Source organism: Bufo gargarizans, chromosome 2, assembly GCF_014858855.1.
Source record: "Bufo gargarizans isolate SCDJY-AF-19 chromosome 2, ASM1485885v1, whole genome shotgun sequence".
In the NCBI taxonomy this organism is placed as follows: Eukaryota; Metazoa; Chordata; class Amphibia; order Anura; family Bufonidae; genus Bufo; species Bufo gargarizans.
The window spans coordinates 277,734,468-277,758,182 of record NC_058081.1 but is presented as its reverse complement, the minus strand read 5'-3'; the positions used below and the strand labels follow the sequence as shown (position 1 = coordinate 277,758,182).

The following is a 23,715-nucleotide window of genomic DNA, read 5'->3' as shown; positions in this document are numbered from 1 at the left end:
TTGAATTGAGCATAAAACAACAATGTATGTCTCTGTGAATGATAATGAATATTATTAAAGGGCTTCTGTCACCCCCCATTTAGCCATTTTCAGTATCGGACATTAGCTATTTGCTAATGTCAGTTGAGTCCATATATATATTACTCCTGCATCTCTCTGTGCTTTCTTTCTTTAAAAATCATACTTTTATAATATGCTAATTACTTCACTACCAGCAACTTGGGCTGTTACTTGCGCTTAGCCGCCGCATCCTCGGACTATAAACATCCCCCCTCCTCCACTTGATAGACAGGGCCAGCGAGCGCTCTCCTCCTCCCGTTGGTCCTGTCTGCCCATGAAATCCCACGCCTGCACCGTACCGGTCCTCATTCGGCGCAGGCGCTGTGAGAGAAGGCCACTCTTCCGGATGTAAGCTGACGTCATCAGCGTCAGGAGGAGCGGGCAAGCGAGCGTCCCTCTCTCAGAGCGCCTGCGCCGAATGAGGACCGGTATGGCGCAGGTGTGGGATTTCATGGGCAGACAGGGCCAACGGGAGGAGGGGAGCGCTCGCTGGCTCTGTCTATCAAGTAGAGGAGGGGGCGTGCTTATAGTCCGAGGATGCGGCGGCTACCAGCAAGTAACCGCCTAAGTTGCTGGTAGTGAAGTAGCTAGCATATTATAAAAGTATGATTTTTTTAAGAAATTACAGCACAAAGAGATGCAAGAGTAATATATATGGACTCAACTGACATTAGCAAATAGCTAATGTCCGATACTGAAAATTGCTAAATGGGGGGTGACAGATGCCCTTTAAACCTAAGTGTCCTTTAATTTTATAATATGCTCAGTTTAATAATTTTAGCTGCTGTGATAATTTAGCACATAAGGGGATTTATTAAAAGTGGTGGAAAGGAAAACGAAGTTGCGTTTAGAAATCATCTTGATCCTTTCATTTGCCAAAGGAGCTTTGAAAAATAAAAGGTGGAATCTGATTGGTTGGTGTGGGCAACTAGTCCAGTTTTCCTTCACACCATTGACTGCAGGAGGAGTACTATGCTTTTTAGCATACCAAGAAGGAAAAGTAGTGGAATCATGGAAATTACAAGATTAATAGCCATGTTAATGATAAGCAAATGATAAAAAATTGAAACTAAATTCAAAACATCTCTATTTATTCGGTATTGAGTAAAAGTGCCACACTCAGAAACAAACACACTTAGACAAGCTTGCATGCTATAAAATCGGTTATTAATGGTTGTCTGAGGAATGTCCTGCCACGTTGAATGCACTTGGGCTGCTGGCAGCTCCCTTTACAATTGCTGACCGATGATGTCCCAGATGTGCTTGATGTGAGCAACATGCACACATGGGGATGTCCATACCACTGGTTCCATGACCAAATCAATGTAATGCTGAGTTGTTAGGGTACTTTCACACTAACGTTTTTCTTTTCTGGCACTGAGTTCCGTCACAGGGGCTCAATACCAGAAAATAACTGATCAGTTTCATTCCCATGCATAGAGAAATCCATTCAGGATGTCTTCGGTTCAGTCACTGAACGGCATTTTTGATTGAGGAAATAGAGCATGCTGCGGTATTCTCTCCGTCCAAAATTCCGGATCAGTTGCTGGAATGCCGGATCCGGCATTAATTTACATTGAAAATGTTTTAGTGCCAGATCCAGCATTAAAAATACCGGAATGCGCAGACCGGTAAAAATGTGATATTTTTTTTAATGGATTTGTTTGTCCGTATGACAACCGGAGAGACAGATCCGTTCTTGCAATGCATTTGTGAGATTGATCTGCATCCGGATCCATCTACAAATGCTGTCCATTTGCAGGCCGCAAGTCTGAAAGTAGCCTTAGTATACTTGAAATGAAGACTAGAGGGATTCAGCTGGCATACATTATGCTGTCCCGACCTAATCCCGGAAGTAAGACCAGTGTGACATTTTCTTGTAAAGGCCTCTTCATGGCATTGTCCTCTTGGTCTCTAGACTAATCTCGGCTATCATAAAGCAGATGATGCATTTCTGCAGAGGTTCACCTCTGTGCTCCACTTGTTGTCATTACAGTTTGTTTTTGTTCTCCAACCATTGGGACACACAGTGTTCAACAGTGGTGAAATATTGGCCTAGGTGTGGAGTGATAAACCAAGGTCTCTCAGTTCAGGGATCACACAAGTGAGACAAGTGGAGATAATTTGTATGTTGCCAAACAGGGGGCATCACACAACAATTTTACGTATCTTGATCTGATTTTTGAGGTTTCATGTGGCTAAAAAAGTTGCCCCTCCCACATACCACAGATTGGAGCTAGGTGCTTGAAAATGTAAGCATTTGCAGGTCTTAGGCCTCATGCACACGGCCGTTGTTTTGGTCCGTATCAGAGTCGCAGTTTTGGCGGCTCGGATGCGGACCCATTCACTTCAATGGGGCCGCAAAAGATGTTCCTTTGCGGCAAGAATAGGCAGTTATATTGAAGGCTGTCTGTGCCGTTCTGAAAATTGCGGAACACACACGGACGCCATCTGTGTTTTTGCGGATCTCAAACGCAAAACAGTTGTGTGCATGAGGCCTTAGTGACACTTGCTGCTTCATTTATTTATACAATATTACAGCTTGTTCTTTTTGGTGTTGGAATTTCGATATTGAGGAGTGTATATGCAGACATCACGATTTAAAAGAGATCAGTTCTCAAATATAAAAGGATATGGTTGTGTAGAATTAATGCACACACCTATGCTGCTGTAGCCATGGTTTCTGTGGTAGAGTTTCTATTTTCGGCTACACGCACACGACCGTTGTGTGTTTTGCGGTGCGCAAAACACAGATGGCGTCCATGTGCGTTCCACAATTTGCGGAACAGCACGGACAGCTATTAATATAACTGCCTATTCTTGTCTGCAAAACAGACAAGAATAGGACAGGTTATAATTTTTTGGGCGGGGCCACGGAACGGAGCAACGGATGCAGACAGCATCTTTTGTGGCCCCATTGAAGTGAATGGGTCCGCATCCAAGGCGCAAAAACTGCGGCTCTGATACGGACCAAAACAACGGTCGTGTGCATGAGGCCTAACAAACAGTATACCAACCCCTATTAGCTTTATGATATACTATGGAACAATGCAACAAAGTTGTATCATTCTATATCAGAGGACATTTATAGCTGGCTTTCTTGCCAAAAGTAATGCTTGCACTGTATTGTACAAATGCCATAAAACGCAACTAAGCATGAAATGAATGAAGTTGCTTCTCTGCCTTCTTGTATCTGTAAGTGCGAGAATTTGGCTTGGAATCTTGTAATAGAAGTATGTAAACTATTGTCTCTTGAGTCTGTACATCTGTTAGTGTAGACAGCCAGCACTGTATATGAGTATATTTAACAGACAGACGATAATGGCAGTGGCAGCACTCAAACTATGCAGTGGGGACCACAGTAGTGTCATTTCACTACACTTTCCGCAATTTAAAAGCAGTTGAATAGTCATCTCTCCTGATGACATGTGACAAGGCAGCAACCACTGAATGCATATATCACTCTTTGTGTCTTGTGGTGTTCAGCACTGAGTAGAGGTAGTTTTACCAGAGGAGGAAAATACAGTGCAAAACTGCCATACTAAATAGAGCCAAGAGCATATGTGAATGACTATAAAACAACAATAAGTTCCTGTTAACTGTATGTCCTAATATATTTAACGTTATTTTTCCTATTTTTATATTATCGCAGTTTTATAGCAGTTATCGCTGCTGACATATGCCCGCTGCTGTCTAGTTCTGACAGCTTAACTACAGTCTTACATTTGACAGTAATGGTTATTTGCAGCTTATTAGTTTCTGTCTCTTTGAGGAGTCAAACATGTGTTTAGGGCTCTTGGTATGAGTTTATCACTGTCATAATGAAAGCCTTCACGTAATCATCAGCCCGTTTTTTTTTATTGTTTTTCCTATATTTACTTGATTTTCTGGGGCAAGAAACACTAATGCCTCATTCACTCGTCAATGTTTTGGTTAGTGATTTCCATGAGTGATTGTGAGCCAAAACCAGGATTGGAGCTAGACAAAGATAAGGTATAAGGGAAAGATATGCACCTGTTCTGTGTTTAGAGTTGTACCTGGTTTATCTGAAAATCACTGACCGAACTCTGACATGGGAATGAGGCATGTATTCTCATCTGCATTCTCATTTCCATGGTTCAGCTCCATTATAGAAACTGCATAACAGACATAGGATAAATGCTGAATCCATTGCATGATGGACATGAATGGTGACTGACTCCTTCGACTGTAATGGGGTCCATTGGTTGTATGTCATAGGGCAGGCAAAATAGTGCTGCACTATTTTGTCCACCAGTTTTAACAGAATGTGTGATGGAGGCTATGAATGAAGCTACCACGCAGATGTGAACCAATCCTAACATAAAAGTAAGAAGTTAATCATTATGGTAGGCAGAATAAACTAGCACAAGTTGTGATGAAGACCTTGTCTAGCATATCTTATAAATGAAAGCACAACTAAAAACGAACATAATTAATAATGAGATGCAAATAATTTGCAAATCAACTGCTATACATTCATATCAGCAATACAGAGCTCTAAAAGTAGACCGCATGAATGGAGTGAATATATGTGTAAGTAAAAATAGCATAAGTACAAGGATGGATCCACTCATTTTTATGTCACTTTTAAGTCTGGTCTTGCATTGTCTGGTTGAGCCAAATCTATGAAATCATGCATAGTTTTCATGTATTTGGTGCAACTGCGTTGTCTTGTATGACTCATAAAAAATACACCAGAGGTCTGCCTGGCATAGGTTGCGAATATTTATTTTTTAAATTTGACAACACTAAAACCAGTGTTAAACCATTCCCTAGACATAGAATACTAAACATATTCCCTAAACATAGAACACTAAGAAAAGTGGCGTACCAAGGCGAAAGTCACAAACTTTACCTCAAAATATGTTGTGACATTTTTACTCCAACAAACAGACGTTAATCTAATAGTAAATTTACCCCTATTTAGTTTTCATGTCTCTAGCTGGATGATACTATTCTATAAAATAATGTAATTGTTTCCGCTCTGGAATACCCTATACCAGCAGGCTTCTCACTCCCAAATACAGTTTTTCATTTTCCATCATTTCTCACAAAGACAATCCGTGTTAAAGCGGAAGATGGTGACTGTGGCTTGTCTATGCCCTGGCATTTGTCATATGGATTAAATATTTTTATATTTTATTAGTACAGGCATTTTGGAATACATAGATGCCTATGATGTTTGGGTGTTTTTTGTGATTTTTATTTTTTATTTTTTTACATTTTACAAAACTTTTTTCAATTAGTTTTGTCACCCTAGGTAACTATAAAAAGCTAAATATTAGATTGAGAAATTAAATAGCGTGAGGGGCACACCTGCACCTGGAAATCACATGGAAGCCCAGCCAATACGTAAGTGTAACAATTATTTTATTAACACCACACTATATATAAAAATATAAAATGAGGATCCTCAATTTTCACATGAATGTATACATAGATATTTAAAATGCATAGAAATTATAAATATCTGTGTAACAATTTAAAATGGACTAGATGGTACAGACTTGTTGTGTTTCAAATGCGCAAAGATGGAGGCGCACTGCCTCTATTCAAAGTTCTAACTATGGTCAGTGGTTATATCCAATCCTGACCATAAATGTCTTCACAGCTTATATAGCTTGCTTTGCTGTTAAACCGCACTGTGTAGCTGGTGTATGGTCTAGTATTGCCGCACCTGTGTGGCCGGTAAATGTATTGGCATGAACAGTCTTTATAGTAGGGTTTCTTCACAGCACATGTCCCTGAAACTGCTGTTAAACCGTACTTAATGTAACCACATTACTCACTGTTCTGATGTGGTACAATACCCGATCCTCCGTGCTTAGCGTGGCGTCCCACGTGTTACAGCATAGGGGGTCTGGGTTCTTGTCCGTTCTTTTCAACTGACGAGTGGATTGTTGGGACAGGATAAGCAGTGATTAAGACGCCGGGGTCAAACGTATTTAATTACTCTGAAAGATTGGGGATATCTTTTTTAGGGGGAGCACCCTTGTGTTGTGATTGACAGAGTGAGCCAATCCATCCATTTAAGCTTTAAATATTAGATTGAGTCTGCAATAGATTGCAATGAATAGATGGGGAATGCCGTCTCAGATGCAATATACACAATTCATCATGATATCTGAGGGGTTAAATGTCTATTGGCACTACTGCTGATTGCAGACATTAGCCCAGGTGTATGCTATGCAAAACAGCATAAAATTGACAGCTATGGCAAGCGGACACCATGTTTAAAAGGGTTAAACAGAATAAGTGTACCTTTCTGCATTTAACGCGTCAATAATAGTTAAATTTTTAGGGGTTGAGAATGATGTACATCAGAATCTTAATGTTCAATCGATTGAATAAAAAAAAAAAAAAATGGGAACATGGCAATATCATATGGAAGAATCAAGCATGCGTGCATACTTGAAGCATTGACCATAATGGAAGACTTGTAATACGAGATGGTCTGGCATGTGGTAGAAATTTGATTTGACTGTGGTCCGAAGAAATTCTACCCAGATAAAAAGTGCATATAGTGAATGGAAAAGTCTTTCTCATTAAATTGAAACACACAAAATTCAGTTTTTAACCAGTCTAACAAATTTGGGTCAAATTTTAGAATTGATTTGCCACCTCCAGTATCTAGTGTGATAGCGTTCAACTGATATACCAAATTCAAATTTTTATATACAGAGGTAAAATAGTAATATCTGACTGTGGGAACATTTTAGGATTTGACTAATGTTGAAGGACTTAAATCCTTGAGGTAGATAGGTCAATATTGTTGCTGCCATATATTACATAGTAATAATTTCTTTGGCCTCATTTTAGACGTGCATGTTAGGGGAACTTCTTCTCACTAGCATAATCTTGTTTTCTTATTTTCTCCTGCTGACAATCATTATTTATTCTCACATAAAATTACATTCCATTTTTTTTAATATTACAATCTTAGATGGTCAGATATCTTTTTTTAATTGCTTCACATGTTCTCATTTTAAGATTTCTTTAATATGTCTTTGGTTAGCAGCCTCTGCTGATTGAAATTATTTTTGTACTTTTCTTCCTGCCACAATTTTTGATGTTTGTACATTCTGACACTTTTCTTTCTTCATCCTATTGAGAAAAAGATGAAGTATTATGAGACTAAGATGATCTGGTTGTGTGCGATAATGCTTTCTTTTGCCAACACACTATGATTGCTTTGAATTGCTTCTCAATGCTTATAAGGCTAGCCCTCCCATATTTTTTTTTTTATATGAAAGCAATCTAATAGTGGTATGATATGCAATTGTGGAAACAATGTTGTCCCTTACCCTCTATGTTCTTTCACAAGTGATGTTCCTGAATTTCATCCCTGCTTCTCTGTTATTGCAGACTATCAGGATTAAATATAGATTATCTACTCAATACGCTATGATATAAATTCCCTAATAATTTGCGCAAAATTGTGGAACAAATTACAGCTTATTGTGATCTAAAAGACACGTTTTTATAAGCAGGTATATGTCATTAGTCAGTAGAAATTGGTTAATTGGTTATGTACTACATTTAAACATGCTTTATCTAAAAGGTCCAAACGCAAAGAAGCACCATTCCTTTATGATGATAACTTGCTCATGTACTCCATAGGCATTTAACAGCACAATCATCATACAATTCGTTCTTTTACCTTGTAATATGGACATACACTGCCTGTCCAAAAAAAAGTTGTCATCTAGATTTAACTAAGCAAATAGTTATGAGCCTCCTATTGGATAATGACTTCATGGGCAATTATCTTTCAGCTGGCAACAAGTTATTTAACCCCAACTGGTGCAATTAGTTGCTTCTCATTTCTTAAATAACCATGTCAAAAGACACATCTCATAGTCATGGAAAAGATGTTAGTCTGTTTGGCATGCATCAAGCAGAGAAAACATCTAAGGAGATTGCAGAAACTACTAAAATTGGGTTAAGAACTGTCCAACGCATTATTAAAAACTGGAAAGGGGACCCATCGTATTTGAGGAAGAAATGTGGCGGGAAAGAATCCTGAATGATCGTGATCGACGATCACTTAAACGTTGGTCAGGTCTAGGACCAGCAACAGTATGTGCTCTAAGAATTAGGTCAGCTGACTACCTGAACATACTGAATGACCAGGTTATTCCATCAATGGATTTCTTTCTCCCCTGATGGCACGGGTATATTCCAAGATGACAATGCTAGGATTCATCAGGCTCAAATTGTGAAAGTGGTTCAGGGAGCATAAGACATCCGTTTCACACATGGATTGGCCACCACAGAGTCCAGACCTTAACCCCATTGAGAATCTTTGGGATGTGCTGGAGAGGGCTTTGCGCAGCAGTCAGACTCTACATCATCAATGCAAGATCTTGGTGAAAAATGAATGCAACACTAAATGGAAATAAATCTTGTGACATTGCAGAAGCTTATTGAAACAATGCCACAGTGAATGTGTGCTGTAATCAAAGCTAAAAGCGGTCCCCAAAAAATATTTTTGGTGGCGACTTTTTTTGTTTGTTTGGGACTGGCAGTGTATATAAAATGTGTATGATGTCATGTGACCATAGTCTTGCATTTACTTAGATATGCATGTATTAAATAAATGGGATCCATTCCCCCTGCAGTTTAAGAGCCATCTAACCATATCATTGGAGATGTAGGTAGTATAATTCCTAAGTATAAGAGTTTGTATAAAGGTCACTAATTTCTGCGCTCCCATTATCTGTGCTGCACTTACTCTGCTTGTGAACATTGAAAACTAAAGAAGAAAATAGTCAATCAGGATCCATGAATCGGGACTTTATTCAAGAAACAGGCAGTACTGTAACAGGTACCAGGTACTGATACTGCCATTAATAAGGACACGGAAGTTGCCTAAAACATGTTGTAACTACTTGCATGAAGCCATGATTTATGGATCCTGAGATGCTCGGCTATAGTCTACTTTATTTTTTACTGAATTCTGCTATAAAAGTAGTTCTTAACTTGATGGCCATGCGGCAGCCTATAATTATTAGTACTATTCTAGCACATCCCCTTGCAGAGAGAAGAGTCCACAAGAGATCCCACATTGTATGCATGTGTTTTAGGTGGGACTATGTATCTGCCATACTTTCAACCAAATAAATATTTGATCTTTGTAGAATTTTGCCGTGATAAAAAAAATGAGTCATCAGATCGTCCATAGTAATTGATGGAAAACACCACCGTTTCTCTATGCATGAGTTTGGGCTTTTTTACCATAGTGTGGAATCATATACCGTAATCTAAACTGCTGTTCTTGAAGTCATCAATATGGAGAGTATTTTTTATTTATTTTTTATTAGTAAAGCATACCCCATACCTAAGATTTTTGTGATAGTATTGCTGTTGAAGTCTGTTATTGTATATTGTGGCAGACTTGTTACAGAAATGTTGGCAGGAGAACAAAATGGTTTGTTTCTGTAGCCTGAACATGGAGTAGCAGAGCATTTATCAAGACTGGCAATTCCTATGCCATTCTTAATTTCCTGTGTGTCAAAATGAGATATGCCTAATTTATTAAGAGGGCAGAAGCCTCAAAATAAATTAGGAGCATCTCTGCCTCTCTATGCATCAGAAATTCAAATCTAGGCTGATGTAGACTTGAGCTATAACTAACAAAAGTTTCTTCCAAAAATTATTATAAATATGGTAGGGCACGTGGCTTTCCAACACTCTCACTAAGCCAAACTCGCTAAGCCAAACCCCTTTAATCGCCACTTTAGAAAAGTTGCTAAAAGTTTAAAAAGTCTCCAATTATGGCACAAATATGGTGTGCACACTAGTTTCTGACTATTGCACCGCAAAAGCATTGACAGTGATAAATCTCCCCTAGAATGTTCACAAACCCCATTTGGATTTATGGTGCAAAAAAGCAAACAAATACTACACGTGCAAACATTTAATATATGGATTATTATGAATTATGGATCAAATCATGTATACATTATTTAGAACTGCATTGCTTCTGAATTTACTATACATAGTCAATCAGACATCTGAGCTTCTTACCACACATTCTGATCAAATTGTGTGAGCCCATCTGCCAACAATGAGGCAATTTCTTCAGATTGCAAGTTCTATTCAAATGAATGAAATAGTCGCAGAATTATCTGCACAAAATCTGCTGTGTGTGAATTTCAACATTACCTTGCTAAAGCACTGTAATATAGTAAAGTATACTACACTATATTTTTGTATTTCACCATCTATTATAGTTGTTGAACAGATATATAGAGATACTGTGTGTTTTAAATGACATTTTAGCCTTTTCCTTTAGTACATCAGTATGGAAGTCATCCATTGCACATCTCCTCTCTTACATGCTTTACTCTGTGTTTGCTAATGTTTTTGATACATACACTCTTGGAATTCCATGCCTTGTCTGTTTAGAATCATTCCAGTTTTCTTTTTTGTCTTTGACTTTCACTGTTTCTTACTCTTCTTAGTTTGGGTCATAGCTATTGCTGTATCTTTTCCTTTTTTACATTGTTCCAGTCCCCTGTTGTTGCACTTTCAGATCATTCAAGTTCCTTGTCACTCCTCTTGACAAAAGGATCATTCCAGTCCCCTGTCATTCCACTTTGAGATTGTTCCAGTGCCTACAACGGTGAGCCTATTATGCTTTAATGTGATTATGGGGTAGGAGGGAATTAATGATAGCAGCAAATTAATCAAGGCTTTACAAAATAATATTTTGCATGTGCAGAAAATGCGATTTTGTTTGAGCTTTAATTTTAAGAGATCACAATTGTATCTAGAGTACAACACAATGTACTTTACTGTAATAAACTATCATATCGCCTTGATCATAGGCTGCTACTTCAAAAAGAATTTTCTAAATGGTCACATTAATAGCCTATGTCATCAAATGTAAAATGTATTCATTAACCGTTGTTTGTTTGTGTATAAGTTTTATTAATTTCAGAATTATTACAACTGATTCAGCAATTTTTCTTATTGATATACTAGGCTATATACTGTTATCCAAAAATGTCTAGTTGTGTAGGATCACTTACTTAGGCTACTTTCACACTAGCATTAATATTTTCCAGGAAATTGAGATCCATCATAGGGTCTCAATACCGGAAAAAAACGCTTCATTATCAATGGGAACAAAACGTAACTCAACAGAACGCTCCAAAATGCATTCCGTTCCAATGTCATACTGGAATGCTGCAGTTTGCTTTCTGTCCTGGGATGCGGAGCAAAACGGATCCGTCATGCCCCCTAATGCAAGTCAATGGGGACAGATCAGTTTTCTCTGATACAATCTTGCACAATCGAAACTGTATCCGTCCCCCATTGACTTTCAGTGGAATTCATGACGGATCCATCTTGGCTATGTTTAAGATAAGAAAACCGGATCTGTTCATAATGGATGTAGATGGATGTATTATCAGAAATGAAAGCATTTTTGCTGAACCCTGCCGGATCCAGCAAAAACGCTAGTGTGAAAGTAGCCTTGGGTTGTTCGTCCACAGTTCACACCTTTACCATGTACTGTTATGTATATACTGATACATAGCTAGGATCATGCAGCTATTAAACCTTCGCACACTAGTATGCAATAAGAAGCTGGAGAGAAGCCAGCAAATCATTAAGCAGTTTTTTTTTACCACTCTGCCCAGTGAGAGAACATTGACATAGAAAAGAACAAGCTAGGTTTGGCACAATTAATGTTTAGGGATGCAAATGTTTTGCACTGTGATAAAGGCTCACACTCGGTGTAGGTCCTATTTGTGTCCTTATTTGCAGATGAGAATAGCCTATTTTATTGATGAGAGTTATTAAAATACAGTATGTACACAGAAGCTACCCATATTTTGCAAATCTATCTTTTACAGACACAAATTCAGACAGACCTGTGCATGAGGCCATATAAGTTTCTCATTAAGTAGAAATAATTCTTCCTCCATGCAAATTAGGTGAAGCTTTTAAAGTTGGCATGCTAGACAAGCATTTACCCACCTTGCTATTATTATTTTTTTTTACGGGCACTCTTGAAGAATTCTTTATATGTGCTCCTGAATTCATAAAACTTTTCTTAATTTAAATTTGGCGTTAAAAAGTATAAATTTCCTCATAAATATGTTTGAAACACAAATGTATCTAATATTTAAACATAGTGGTTGAAACCCTGAATGAAACGCATCAGTTTAAATTGCTAAATAAATCTTTCTTTCTTATCAGAGTTGGTATGCGTACTAGTAGTAATGAGCAAAGTTATGAAAAATTTGATTTGGCTGCTTTGTCACAAAGCACATTCCTTTGTATGTAGAGGGCAGGAAACTGCGATCCCCCATCATTGAATCCCTCAGATACTGCGTTCATCGCGGATTGCGGCATCTGAGATTAAAATGAAGACCGTTCAGAGGTTAATCGGGTTAAAAAACTCCACTTATCCATTTGCTCATAGAGGCTGTCGCAGCAATCTTGATTTAAGACATCGCACAAAGTCTCTCGCTGTGATGTGATGATGTCATCACGCTGACCAGACGCAGTGATGTCATCACTGATCATCACGTCACATGTCAACCACTCACAAAATTTTACGTTGTTTCTTAAATTAAAATGATCACAACAGCTTCTTCATGAGCAAATAGATGAGGGGAGTATGTTTTTTTTTTTTTTTATTGGCGCTATTTCTGGAAAAATAGATTTGCTATCATGAAGATCACAAGAAAATTTGGCTTTGTGGCAAATTTAATTTTTCCTGAAATTCTGATAGAAATTAATTTGTTTGGCTTCGGTTTGCTCAACACTAGCTACTAGTTCTTCTAAATATTGGGTGGACATGATGTGTACACCTGTTCATTTTATGCATATTCATTAAGCAGGTTAATATATCACTTTATCTAAAGCTATATGCTTCAGCAGTCTTTTCATATTAAACATTGTTATTTTCTCGTTTTCCCAGCACTGTGCTTACATTAATGGGTACACATTTTTCTATGCGGCCTTAGATTTATATCCTTCTTTTAAATAGCAACATATCAATTTGTTGTTAGGAATAAATAGGCAGTGTAAGAACGTACAAGGAATCATCATGGATGATAGGTACGTGTCACCGAGGTACCTGGCCTCGGTGGAGTAAGAGCCGGTTTTTATGTGTCAGCAGCAGTTGATGTTTGACACCTTGATACTTTATATGGCTGTAATAGCTGATCCGGGGTGGCTCTTACTGGGAGTAGTCAAAGTGGGTGACTACTCCCCATGTTCCAGGCGGGGTTTTGCCAGGCATAACCAGCCAGGGATGCCAGGTGGGAAGGATTACCCCCGTCTGACAGTGGAGCTCAGGAGGTCTGTGTGCTGTGATCTGAGGGCTGTGTTGGGATCCGTGGCTTGAGCTGGGCTGGAGGGCTCAGACCCCTGTGAGGACAAACAGGCCACCTAACGCCTGCCTGTGGACTTGACAAATCAGAACTTCAAACAGTGTGTGAAGTAACACGCAGGAGAAAAGGGGACTGTTTTGTATATGAACTTTTCATGTGTGTAAACGATCACCAAGAACTTGCGTTTTTGTTTTGCTTTCACGTGTGAATAAACACTGATGTTTTGCACCAAGAACCTGTACTTTGCCTTTGTGCTGCACCCGGCTAATCCTCACTACCAGAGCGAATCCCCACAGCAGTTACAAGTGTTTGTAGTTACACAACCAAGCCCCACTAGCCTTCATATAGTGCCATGTGTCTGAAGTTATTGCCACTTTAGAAATTGTTACACAGAAAACTCCAGCCTTACTCTGCATTTATTTCAGATTTTCACATAAGGCTATATGTTGCAATTATTGAGAATCTAAACTTTGTGAAATGTTTTCATATTGTAGCCAGATATTTATGAGGTGTAATTTTATACTGCATAATGTGGGACTTCAATCCTAGGATTTGGGTAAATACCTTTGCATCTGACATCATGGGAACAACATTTCCTGGATATCCATGTTATGGCTATATTCTTTATTTTTCTAAATCTAGTAGTAAATCTGACAAACTTTTCATTTTAGTGAGTTTTCTGATGTTTTCATTTTTTTCGCCTGAAGCTAGGTCAGAATTGTCTGAATCCATTTACCTTGTGATCCCTAACAGCTGTCAGATCGAAATAATATTTTAAAAAGTTAACATTGTTTGATTTAAAACCCAGTCATACAGGAAAACGGCATGTGCCTGGGATTATAGAAGTGTGACTATGTACATTATCATCATGCATATTCTTAAAAGTATTTTTGTTTTATGTTCTGCTTCCTCTCTATCTATGGAATGCTTATTGCAAGATCACATATTGTCTTATGGAGTTATTTAAGAATATAATATATATCCTTATTGACTGCTAACCTACCTTTTACACCTCTGGACCTAATTTACACAGACTGTGTAAAAAAAATCCAAATCTGTTTAGAATTAATAGTCCCTATTGCAGAATGTTAAAAAAAAAAAAAAGTTTGCAAAAAATGCCTAGCTTTCAATTATTTTTCTGGGAACAAAGGCTCTTTCTCTCAAAACCTAATATAGTTCTCCATGTAATTCTCTTGGATAATCCCATGCTTTCACTACATCTATATAGTTTTGTACTGTATTTTATTTATTGTACCTGTGTGCAGACAAAGGCTGGCTTTTTGTCAAAAATTAGTTAGTCAGTTGCCTGACAAGGCATACAGTTTAAGAACTGTAATGTATTTTTAAAATATTCCTATGAACAATTTAGTTTAAGGGGAATCCATCATGAGCCTGTGGCTGCCCAGACCATGGGCAACATAAAATTTCAAGCTGGGAATGGGCAGAGAATCACGGGGGCAGCTCTGCACTATCTTCTCCCCACCCAGCTTGGCTTGATTGACACCTTTCTCCCGTTACATAAATAACAAGAGTTCTGTCAATCAAGCCAAGCTGGCTGGTGACAGACCAGCAGGTAGCCACCTCCTTGTCACTGACTCATTTTTAGACTGCACTGTTTGACAAAATAAAATTTCAAAATTTGGCTCATGTAAAAAAAAAAAGGTCAAAATGTGATTTACCCTATAAATTATTTTCAAAGGACATAGTAACTTTAAAACCGTCATCTATAAGCGAGAGAAGAGATCGGCTGCAAAGACCACCTCCTACTTTGGTATACCTGGCACATTAATGCCTTTCATGGATAGCCCATTGCTTTTAATAGGAATGAAAAATGCTGAGATGATTGAGTATTGGAATTGAACACCTGATGCTGTGTTCCCCAACAGTTTGCTGAAGACTGGGGTATCAACAGCAATGAACCTCTGTGAAACCCCTAGAATAATTTTGCTGAGAGGCTTACAGTCTTATCTGTTATTAGAATACTTCAGTTGCTAAATGTTGTAATTACTTTACTGGGTTCTAGTCCAGCAATTCCCTAATACATTATTCAAAGTATCACCTGGTAGTAATAGAAATAAATCTTTCTATAAGGAAATATATATATTTTTTTATTTTATTTTCATCCTTTGTCTAAAAGTATTTCCATTACCGTATTTTTTTGCCCCTTAAGACGCACTTATTTTCCCCCAAAGTGGGGGGGGGGGGGGGAAATGCCCCTGCGTCTTTTGGGGCGAATCCTATTGAAGCGCTACCATTATGGAAGCGCTTCATTAGTACCCGAGGACCGGGAAGCGGTGAAGGCTCTGTACTCACCCCTTCCTGGTCCTCGGCCCAGCTATCGGCTGTGCAGGGCTGCGCACAGGGTGAGGATTGCGAGGGTGAGGAGCAATGGCATCCAGGAGCAGGAGAGGTAAGAGAGTTTATTTTATTTTATTTGTGCTGGGGGCTGATCGCTGACAAATAGGGGCTGATATATGGGGCTGATGGCTGACATATGGGGCTGATAGATGGCTGAAAGTTGGGGGGTTGATCTGAGGCATTGCGGGTCTGATCTGAGGTCTGATTGACATTGGAGGTCTGATTGGGGCTATAAGCTGAGGTTTGATTAACATTAGGGGTCTGATTGCTTATGGGCCGGTGTGTCTTATAGGGCAAAAACGTACGGTAATTGATTATCTAATAGAGAAGCTTTATATTGATGTGTATGTATATTTAGTACATACATGTATAGCAATGACTAATAAAATATTTAATTCTGTGACACTAGTGTCATTATTTCAATTTTTTTAGTTTATGTATTATATCGTAATCCTTATGGTGTCTATTACACCCTACCATGTTGTATTTACACCTCTTGAAGGTTAATATTAAAGCAATTACCATCTTTAAACAATTCCATTTTTTGCCTTTTTTCTAGCTTTGTTTCATAAGCTGTCACGATAATATTTATTCTGCTACTTGACTTCATGGGTGGATATATCTGTATTCTAAGGGGAGGGTTGCAAGATAGAGTTTTGTATCCTCAAATGTATTTTATGTATATGTATGTAATAGACATGTACATCTAAGTCAGTGTTTTGACACCTTGCACTAGATAAAGATGCTGATTTCCTGTATTATTCAGTAGCTCAGGCTGCCACAGTTTTGTTAGACACGAAACCCCGATTGTTAACACTGTGGAATATATAAATATTTATCATCTGCATAGGTACGGTAAAGATCTCTTTAATTTGGATGTCACAAAGAAATCTTGAACACACAGCTAGAACAAAAACATACTGGTGTGTTTTTTAACCTAATTTATAATTAGAAATGCAGAACAAGTGTGTATATATCTGCTGATTTATGTATTTTGAATTAATTGAATATCTTTTCAATTTTCATATTGTATATTAATGTAGGAAATACAGTAATAGGATAAATAGTCACATTATAACTGCATTCAACTCTGTAAAATCAAATCACTTTATCAGTAGGTTTCTAGTATAAATTTTAACAGATAGAAAAAAAAAAAGGAATTTACTTGACAGAGTAAATAATTTTTTTTTTTTTTTTTTGCTAAATAAAATCAGTTAGTGATACATGTTCTTTTTTCCATTAATTAAATATTATTTAAAGTAAATATAGATTTTCTTATTTTATTTTCTGCATATGATTATGAGGGCAGCTATCTTACCTGAACTGTTGTTAACAGCATCTAGAGATATGCTTTACAGCAGTCACCATGGGCCATATTCAGAAAAGACCGACTGGAGGGGACAGTTACATTTTATGGAAGAGTTTTCTAGACATTTTCTGTAACCTGTGTAGAGGTAGTTGTATGACGAGGGAGTAAATAAGCTGTGACTTAATCTATTGTGACTGGTGGCTCTTATGTTATCTATATAGAGTCTTATATTTCATTGTAATCCTACCTGTGATGATAATGAGATGACTGAAAAATCATCTCTACAAAACAAGAAACATCAACATTTTACTAGGCTTAAGATGGATTTAGATGGCCAGATAAAAGGGCAGTTTATCGTGAATGAACATTCCTATGAATGCTTGCTCCCAGCAATCTGCCCGTCCAAAGGTGCAGCAGATCACCAGATGAAATGCTTGTTCATTGGATCAAACTGTTATTCGTGTAGGCACCTAAATTATGTTATCTCACACTTTATACAGATACGTAGGTAGACGTTCCTTAATACCAATAGATTCACAGCCTGATGAACGTTTAAAAGAAAAAAACTAAAACTTTATTAAAGTCCGTTTAAAAGGAGGGCAAAAAGCCTATATGTCACAGTCTGTGACCATCAGGCAACCAGACCCAAAAATTGTGCAGAGAAGGAGTATAAATAAGTTGATTAGCAAGTAGTTGCTAATCAATTGCAAGCCGGATGTTAGGACATGGTTCACACTATGAATGGACACTAGTATGTTTGTTGCAAGTGACCCTATGGGATATATTGCTCAAGTGTGGTAAATCCAGGTAATTCCTGGCCGTGTGAGGCTATGTTTAGCTGATCGCACTGACTATACTGAGTGCTGCACCCTTGGTCTGCGATTGAGATCAGTGTATCCAGTACATATACGCTAGACCACTATGTCTGGAGCGACTATTTGATAGCCTCACTACTCCAGATGATTTTACAGCAGTGCTGCGTTAATAAAGTCTCTGTGGACATATATATATACGCTCTCATGTAGTACAGTGTTCAGACCAGCCTCCGATAGCCTGCGGCTAGTATCTAAAGCTATATCCATTCGCTTGCAGTCAGTATGTTTTGGCTGTATACAGTCACTTGTAGCCAGTATATTTTGGCTTAATCCACACACCTGCAGCCAGTATATTTTGGCTCAATCCACACATTTGCGGCCAGTATATTTTGGCTCCATCCACACACCTGCAGCCAGTATATTTTGGCTCAATCCACACATTTGCGGCCAGTATATTTTGGCTGCATGCACACACTCAGGCTATCGGGTTAATACCGCATCTCATGCAACCCTGCCTAAAGAGCCGTGTCCTAATGGTTAACAGCAGCTCTAGCAAGTAGTTGCTAATTAATTGCAAGCCGGATGTTAGGACACGGTTCACACTGTGAATGGACACTAGTATGTTTGTTTACAAGTGACCCTATAGGATATTTGCTCAGGTGTGGCTAGTCCAGCTGATTCCTGGCCGTGTAAGGCTATGTTTAACTGATCACACTGACTATACTGAGTGCTGCACCCTTGGTCTGCGATACAGATCAGTGTATCCAGTACATATACGCTAGACCATTATGTCTGGAGCGACTATTTAATAGCCTACCTCATCCAGATGATTTTACAGCGTGCTGCGTTAGTAAAGTCTCTGTGGACATATATATGCCCTCATATAGTGCAGTGTTCAGACCAGCCTCTCAGATAGCCTGTGGCCAGTATATGTGGCAATATCCATTCGCTTGCAGCCAGTATATTTTGGCTCCATCCACACACCTGCAGCCAGTATATTTTGGCTCCATCCACACACCTGCAGCCAGTATATTTTGGCTCCATCCACACATTTGCAGACAGTATATTTTGGCTGCATGCACACACTCAGGCTATCAGGTTAATACCGCATCTCGTGCAACCCTGCCTAAAGAGCCGTGTCCTAATGGTTAACAGCAGCTCTACGCGTTTCCACGTTACATATGTTCGTCACGTATCTTCAGGAGCCTATTAGATAAATGCCTATGTCAGGACAAAGTGCCGCACTGTAGCGTGCTATGGCTCCGGCGCTGTGATGGCCGTACGCGGCCGAACAAACGCCGACTTCATATGGCTGAAGCCCCGCCTGTCAGGAGGGGTGTGCCGGTTACATCACCAATCAGAAATAGGGGCGGGTTCCCAGTCCCGTCCTCTGACCGGCAGATGCCGTAATGATCCTTACCCTTCCTGACGAGTTTGCGCTTGCGCAATTCGTGGGGCAATCCAAGTCGCGGCCCGTATACCATCTTTTAATTCAGAACATGTCTGCTGGTCGGGATCCACAGGGGTGGTAGTCCTCCGAAGAAGCAGGTACCGATCCCCATCTCAGTAGTACATCACTAACTGGGAGGGGCATCCCCACTACATACAGACATTGATATACTGCTGCAGGTCGCAGCTAGGCATAAAACGGAATGTATTCAGTGTACATTAAAGCTTGTAAGCATGTACACAGGTGTTTTACATAAACGGAAAGAGTAATAAAATCACTAATGCCATGGAGCAGCACATCAAAAAGCGCTACACTGTGTCGGATGATGCGTATCATGCTGTATATGATAGGGCTGGTACATCAGATAAAGCTGGCATATGATATGGCCTCATTTAGCCCTTGCGGTTGAATTGTCTGCAACTTGAAGGTCCACATTGCTTCTTTGCGGAGTAGGGGTATGTAAATATCACCTCCACGGATTGATATCTTCACTTGTTCAATTCCCTGCACTCTCATCACATCAGGGTCATCGTCATGCATATCACATACATGACGTGCCACTGATGTGTCCCGCCTTATTCCGAATGTGAGACAGATGTTCACCAAATCTACATCTCAATTCACGTCTGGTTTTGCCGACGTATTGTGACCCACATCGACAGCTGATTAAGTGTACAATACCTATAGAAGTGCATCTGATGAATAAGCGTATGCTATACCTCTTCCCTGTTGTATGGCTAGTAAAGAATCCCCCTCTCAGGATATTCCTACAGATAATACATGAGCCGCAGGGAAAGGTGCCCTTTAAGGTATTCTTCAGCCAAGTTTCAGACTTAGGATGTGTATACAAGCTGTGTACCAGATGGTCACATAAATTAGAACTACGTCGATACATAATTGAGGGATGGTCTGGAATTAGCTACCCAATATCTGGGTCTGATTGCAAAATAGACCAGTGATTTTGTAAAATATCACAGACATTTTTGTGGGCCTTATCAAAAGTTGCGACAATTCTGGGTGTGGGGTCCTCACTGCTGCTTGTTTTTGGAACCAGGAGCCGGGTGCGATCTGTGCTCATAGAATGATGGAAGGCTCTTTTCAAAGTATATTGGGGATACCCCTGATTCGTGAATCAGCCTCTCAAGTCAGATGCAACTGTTCTAAAATCACCTAGTTCGGAACAATTCCTCCTGGCCCTAAGGTACTGTCCCTTCGGGATACCTCTTTTTAGGGCCAGTGGATGACCACTATCCCAGTTCAGGAGATTATTGGTCGAAGTTTTCTTCCTGAACAGATTAGTGGTGATCTTTCTGTCAGTACCAATGGTGATCATCAGGTCCAAGAACGCAATCTGTCGCTCTTGTACCTCTGATGTGAAAAATAACCCATCTGGTTCACATTTAATGCTGCCACAAATGCCATAAAATGCTCTTGTGTCCCTTTCCACAGTATCAGCACATCGTCGATTTACCTTATCCACAGGTGCACATTTGATGTGTACTGCTCCATAGCATCGCCAAACACAACTTCCTTCTCCCACCAGCCCAGGTACAGATTGGCGAATGTCGGGGCACAGGGACTGCCCATGGCGATGCCCCTGAGCTGGTGGTAGATATGCTGATCAAAAAGAAAGACGTTGCGGGTGAGGACAAAGTCAAGCAATTGCATCAGGAGGATGTTATGCTGGCGACAGTGTTCGCCCCTCTGTTGGATGAAGGCCTCAACATCCCTACACCCATATTCATGGGGTATAGAGCTGTACAAGGCCTCAACATCCAAACTAGTGAGGAGAACACCCTCCTCGCACTGAATACCCTCCAGGCGTTGTAGTATATCCATGGTGTCTCGGGCATAGGACAGCAACGACGCAACAAATGACGCAGGATTCTGTCCAAATACGTACTAATATTATCAGTGAGGCCACCTATGCCCAAGACAATGGGTCTGCCCTTTAGCACTGGCCCTTGTTTGTGTAGTTTGGGCAAACTGTTAAATGACGCTACAACCGTGGATTTGGGAAGCAGATATTCCAGTTCATTTTTGCAATACGGCTTGCAATTGATTAGCAACTACTTGCTAACAAGTCAGGTCTCTAGTCCAGACCTATAATTGTGCAGAGGATTTATATTTACTCCTTCTCTGCACAATTGTTGGGTCTGGTTGCCTGATGGCCACAGACTGTGACATATAGGCTTTTTGCCCTCCTTTTAAACGAACTTTAATAAAGTTTTTGTTTTTTTCTTTTAAACGTTCATCAGGCTGTGAATCTACCTAAATTATGTTGCCCAGAAACAATGCAGCTATATAAGGACAAGTAATCGCAATAGTTACTGCTCACTCCTGCCCATACTGTGGAAGTGATCACTGCTTCATCTCCACTTAACGAGCAGCTGACTATGGGGAAGGAATGCTTTCTTCCTAACAACCTGCTGCCCATCTGCCTGTCTAAATCCACCTTTAGTGGCCAATGTAAAAACTGCAGGATATTAGATACATTGTTTAAATATAGATAATAGCATTGAAAATGGAAAAAAGTAAAAATCACCAGATATTTTAAAGGGGCCTAATCTTTGGGTTTTCACAGTACTGCTCAGGTTATTTAGCATGGAAAGTATGGATCCATAGGAAATATTTGGGATCCGTACTCACTGGAAAAGCTAAGCAAAACTTTGTGGTTTCAGCAAAGATTTAGTTTCCTTATAAGTATACATTTGTGAAAATTATAAAAAAAAATAATCACCAAAACTTCTAAAACAAATCTCTTTAACATAAACACTTGATTTAAACAATATGTAATTTTCTGATGCTACATTCCCTGACACCCTGGACCCTTGATGATCAGCTGTTTGAGAAGGCATCGGTGCTTGCAGTGGCACTGCGGCCTTCTCTCAGCAAACCAAGCACAGAGCCATAAATTGTATACAAGCTGTGATTGGTATCACAGCTTAGCCCCATTCACTGAGCTTCGTCTAGGTCATGTGACCAATGAACATGATGTCACATGACCTAGCAAAAGCTATAGAAGGTTGTGGCACTACTGCAAATGGCACTGCATTCTCAGATATCTGATTAGCATGGATCCCGGCTGTTGGACCCCCATCAATCAGATATTGATGACCTATCCAGAGGATAGGTCAGTGATGGCTAACGTCTGGAACTCCAGCTATGCTCCATTCATTTCTATGGATTTCTGAGAACAGCCAATTGTATATCTTGGGAGTCATAGGTTTTACCATGGCTGGAGTGCCGGAGGTTAGCCAACACAGGGATAGATCATCCGTATAAAACTCTTGGAAACCCCTTTAATTTATCTTGAATTCAGCAGCCAGACTCCTCTGTAAAAGCTTTTCACCAATGCTTTTAACTTGTGCCAGTCACTACACTGATTGTCCGTTTGTTGTGGAATTCTATGTAAACTTCTCACTCTCACCCACAAAGCTCTCCATAGTGCTGCCTTATCCTATATCTAATCTCTGCCTACCACCCTACTGGCTGTTCTGCCAAAGATCTAAGAGTAACATCCTCCATATTCCTATCCCACTCCCATTTCCAATATTTTTGCTTGTGGTGCACAAGTTCTCAATAATGTGATACTTTAGACAATCAGATTAAGGGTCCATTCACACGTCCGTAATTTGGGTCCGCATTCGTTTCGCAATTTGCGGACCCATTCACTTGCAATGGGGCTGGAACAGATGCAAATCCACATTTCCTGGATCCGCATCCGTTTTTTCAGGATCCGCAATTTTGTTCCTGAAAAAAATAGAACATGTCCTATTCTTGTCCGCAATTGCGGACCAGAAAATGCATTTTCTATTATAGTGTCTGTGATGTGCGGTCCGCAAATTGCGGATCACACATTGCAGGTGTCAGTGTTTTGCGGATCCGCAATTTTTGGATCCGCAAAACACTTACGGACGTGTGACTGGACCCTAACCTTCAATATCCACAGATTTAAGAATACTCTAAAAAGAAACTTTTGACAAGCCTATCATATTTTATATATTGGCTCCTCTTCTTTAATAACTATTATTTCTCATCCCTTCATCCAACAGTAGCCCCCACAATTCTTGCACTCTAGTGCACTTCATATATGTTCATACAGAGATGCAGGCTGGACCAATGGCTTACATAACATTATGTGTAATACTTACACTATAAAAGATGACTGCATTATTATTAAAGTGGTTCTTTGCACTATTTATAAAAAAAAAGTTCTTTCTGATGCCCTGTAGAAGGAAGATTGTTAGGTTAATACTTACCAGTGTCTTGCTCTGATGAGGTCCCCACTGTGCTCGCACAAGTTGTCAGCTCTATTGCTTAGGTCCCAACTGGATATGTGCAAGCGCA

At 39.5% G+C, this 23,715-nt stretch overlaps 1 protein-coding gene across 10 annotated transcripts in view; it reads left to right on the top strand.

Annotated features, from left to right (window-relative positions):
* Positions 1–23,715, top strand: part of FOXP2 (forkhead box P2) — a 260,732-nt gene that overhangs the window by 228,610 nt on the left and 8,407 nt on the right. For 7 of the 10 annotated variants that reach the window (XM_044280306.1, XM_044280310.1, XM_044280309.1 and 4 more), the window contains exon 17: positions 10,619–10,708. The exons of the other annotated variants lie outside the window; for them this stretch is intronic. In XM_044280306.1, coding sequence (XP_044136241.1) covers positions 10,619–10,708 — 90 coding nt within the window. The remainder of the gene's footprint in view (positions 1–10,618; positions 10,709–23,715) is intronic. 10 annotated transcript variants of the gene reach the window in all.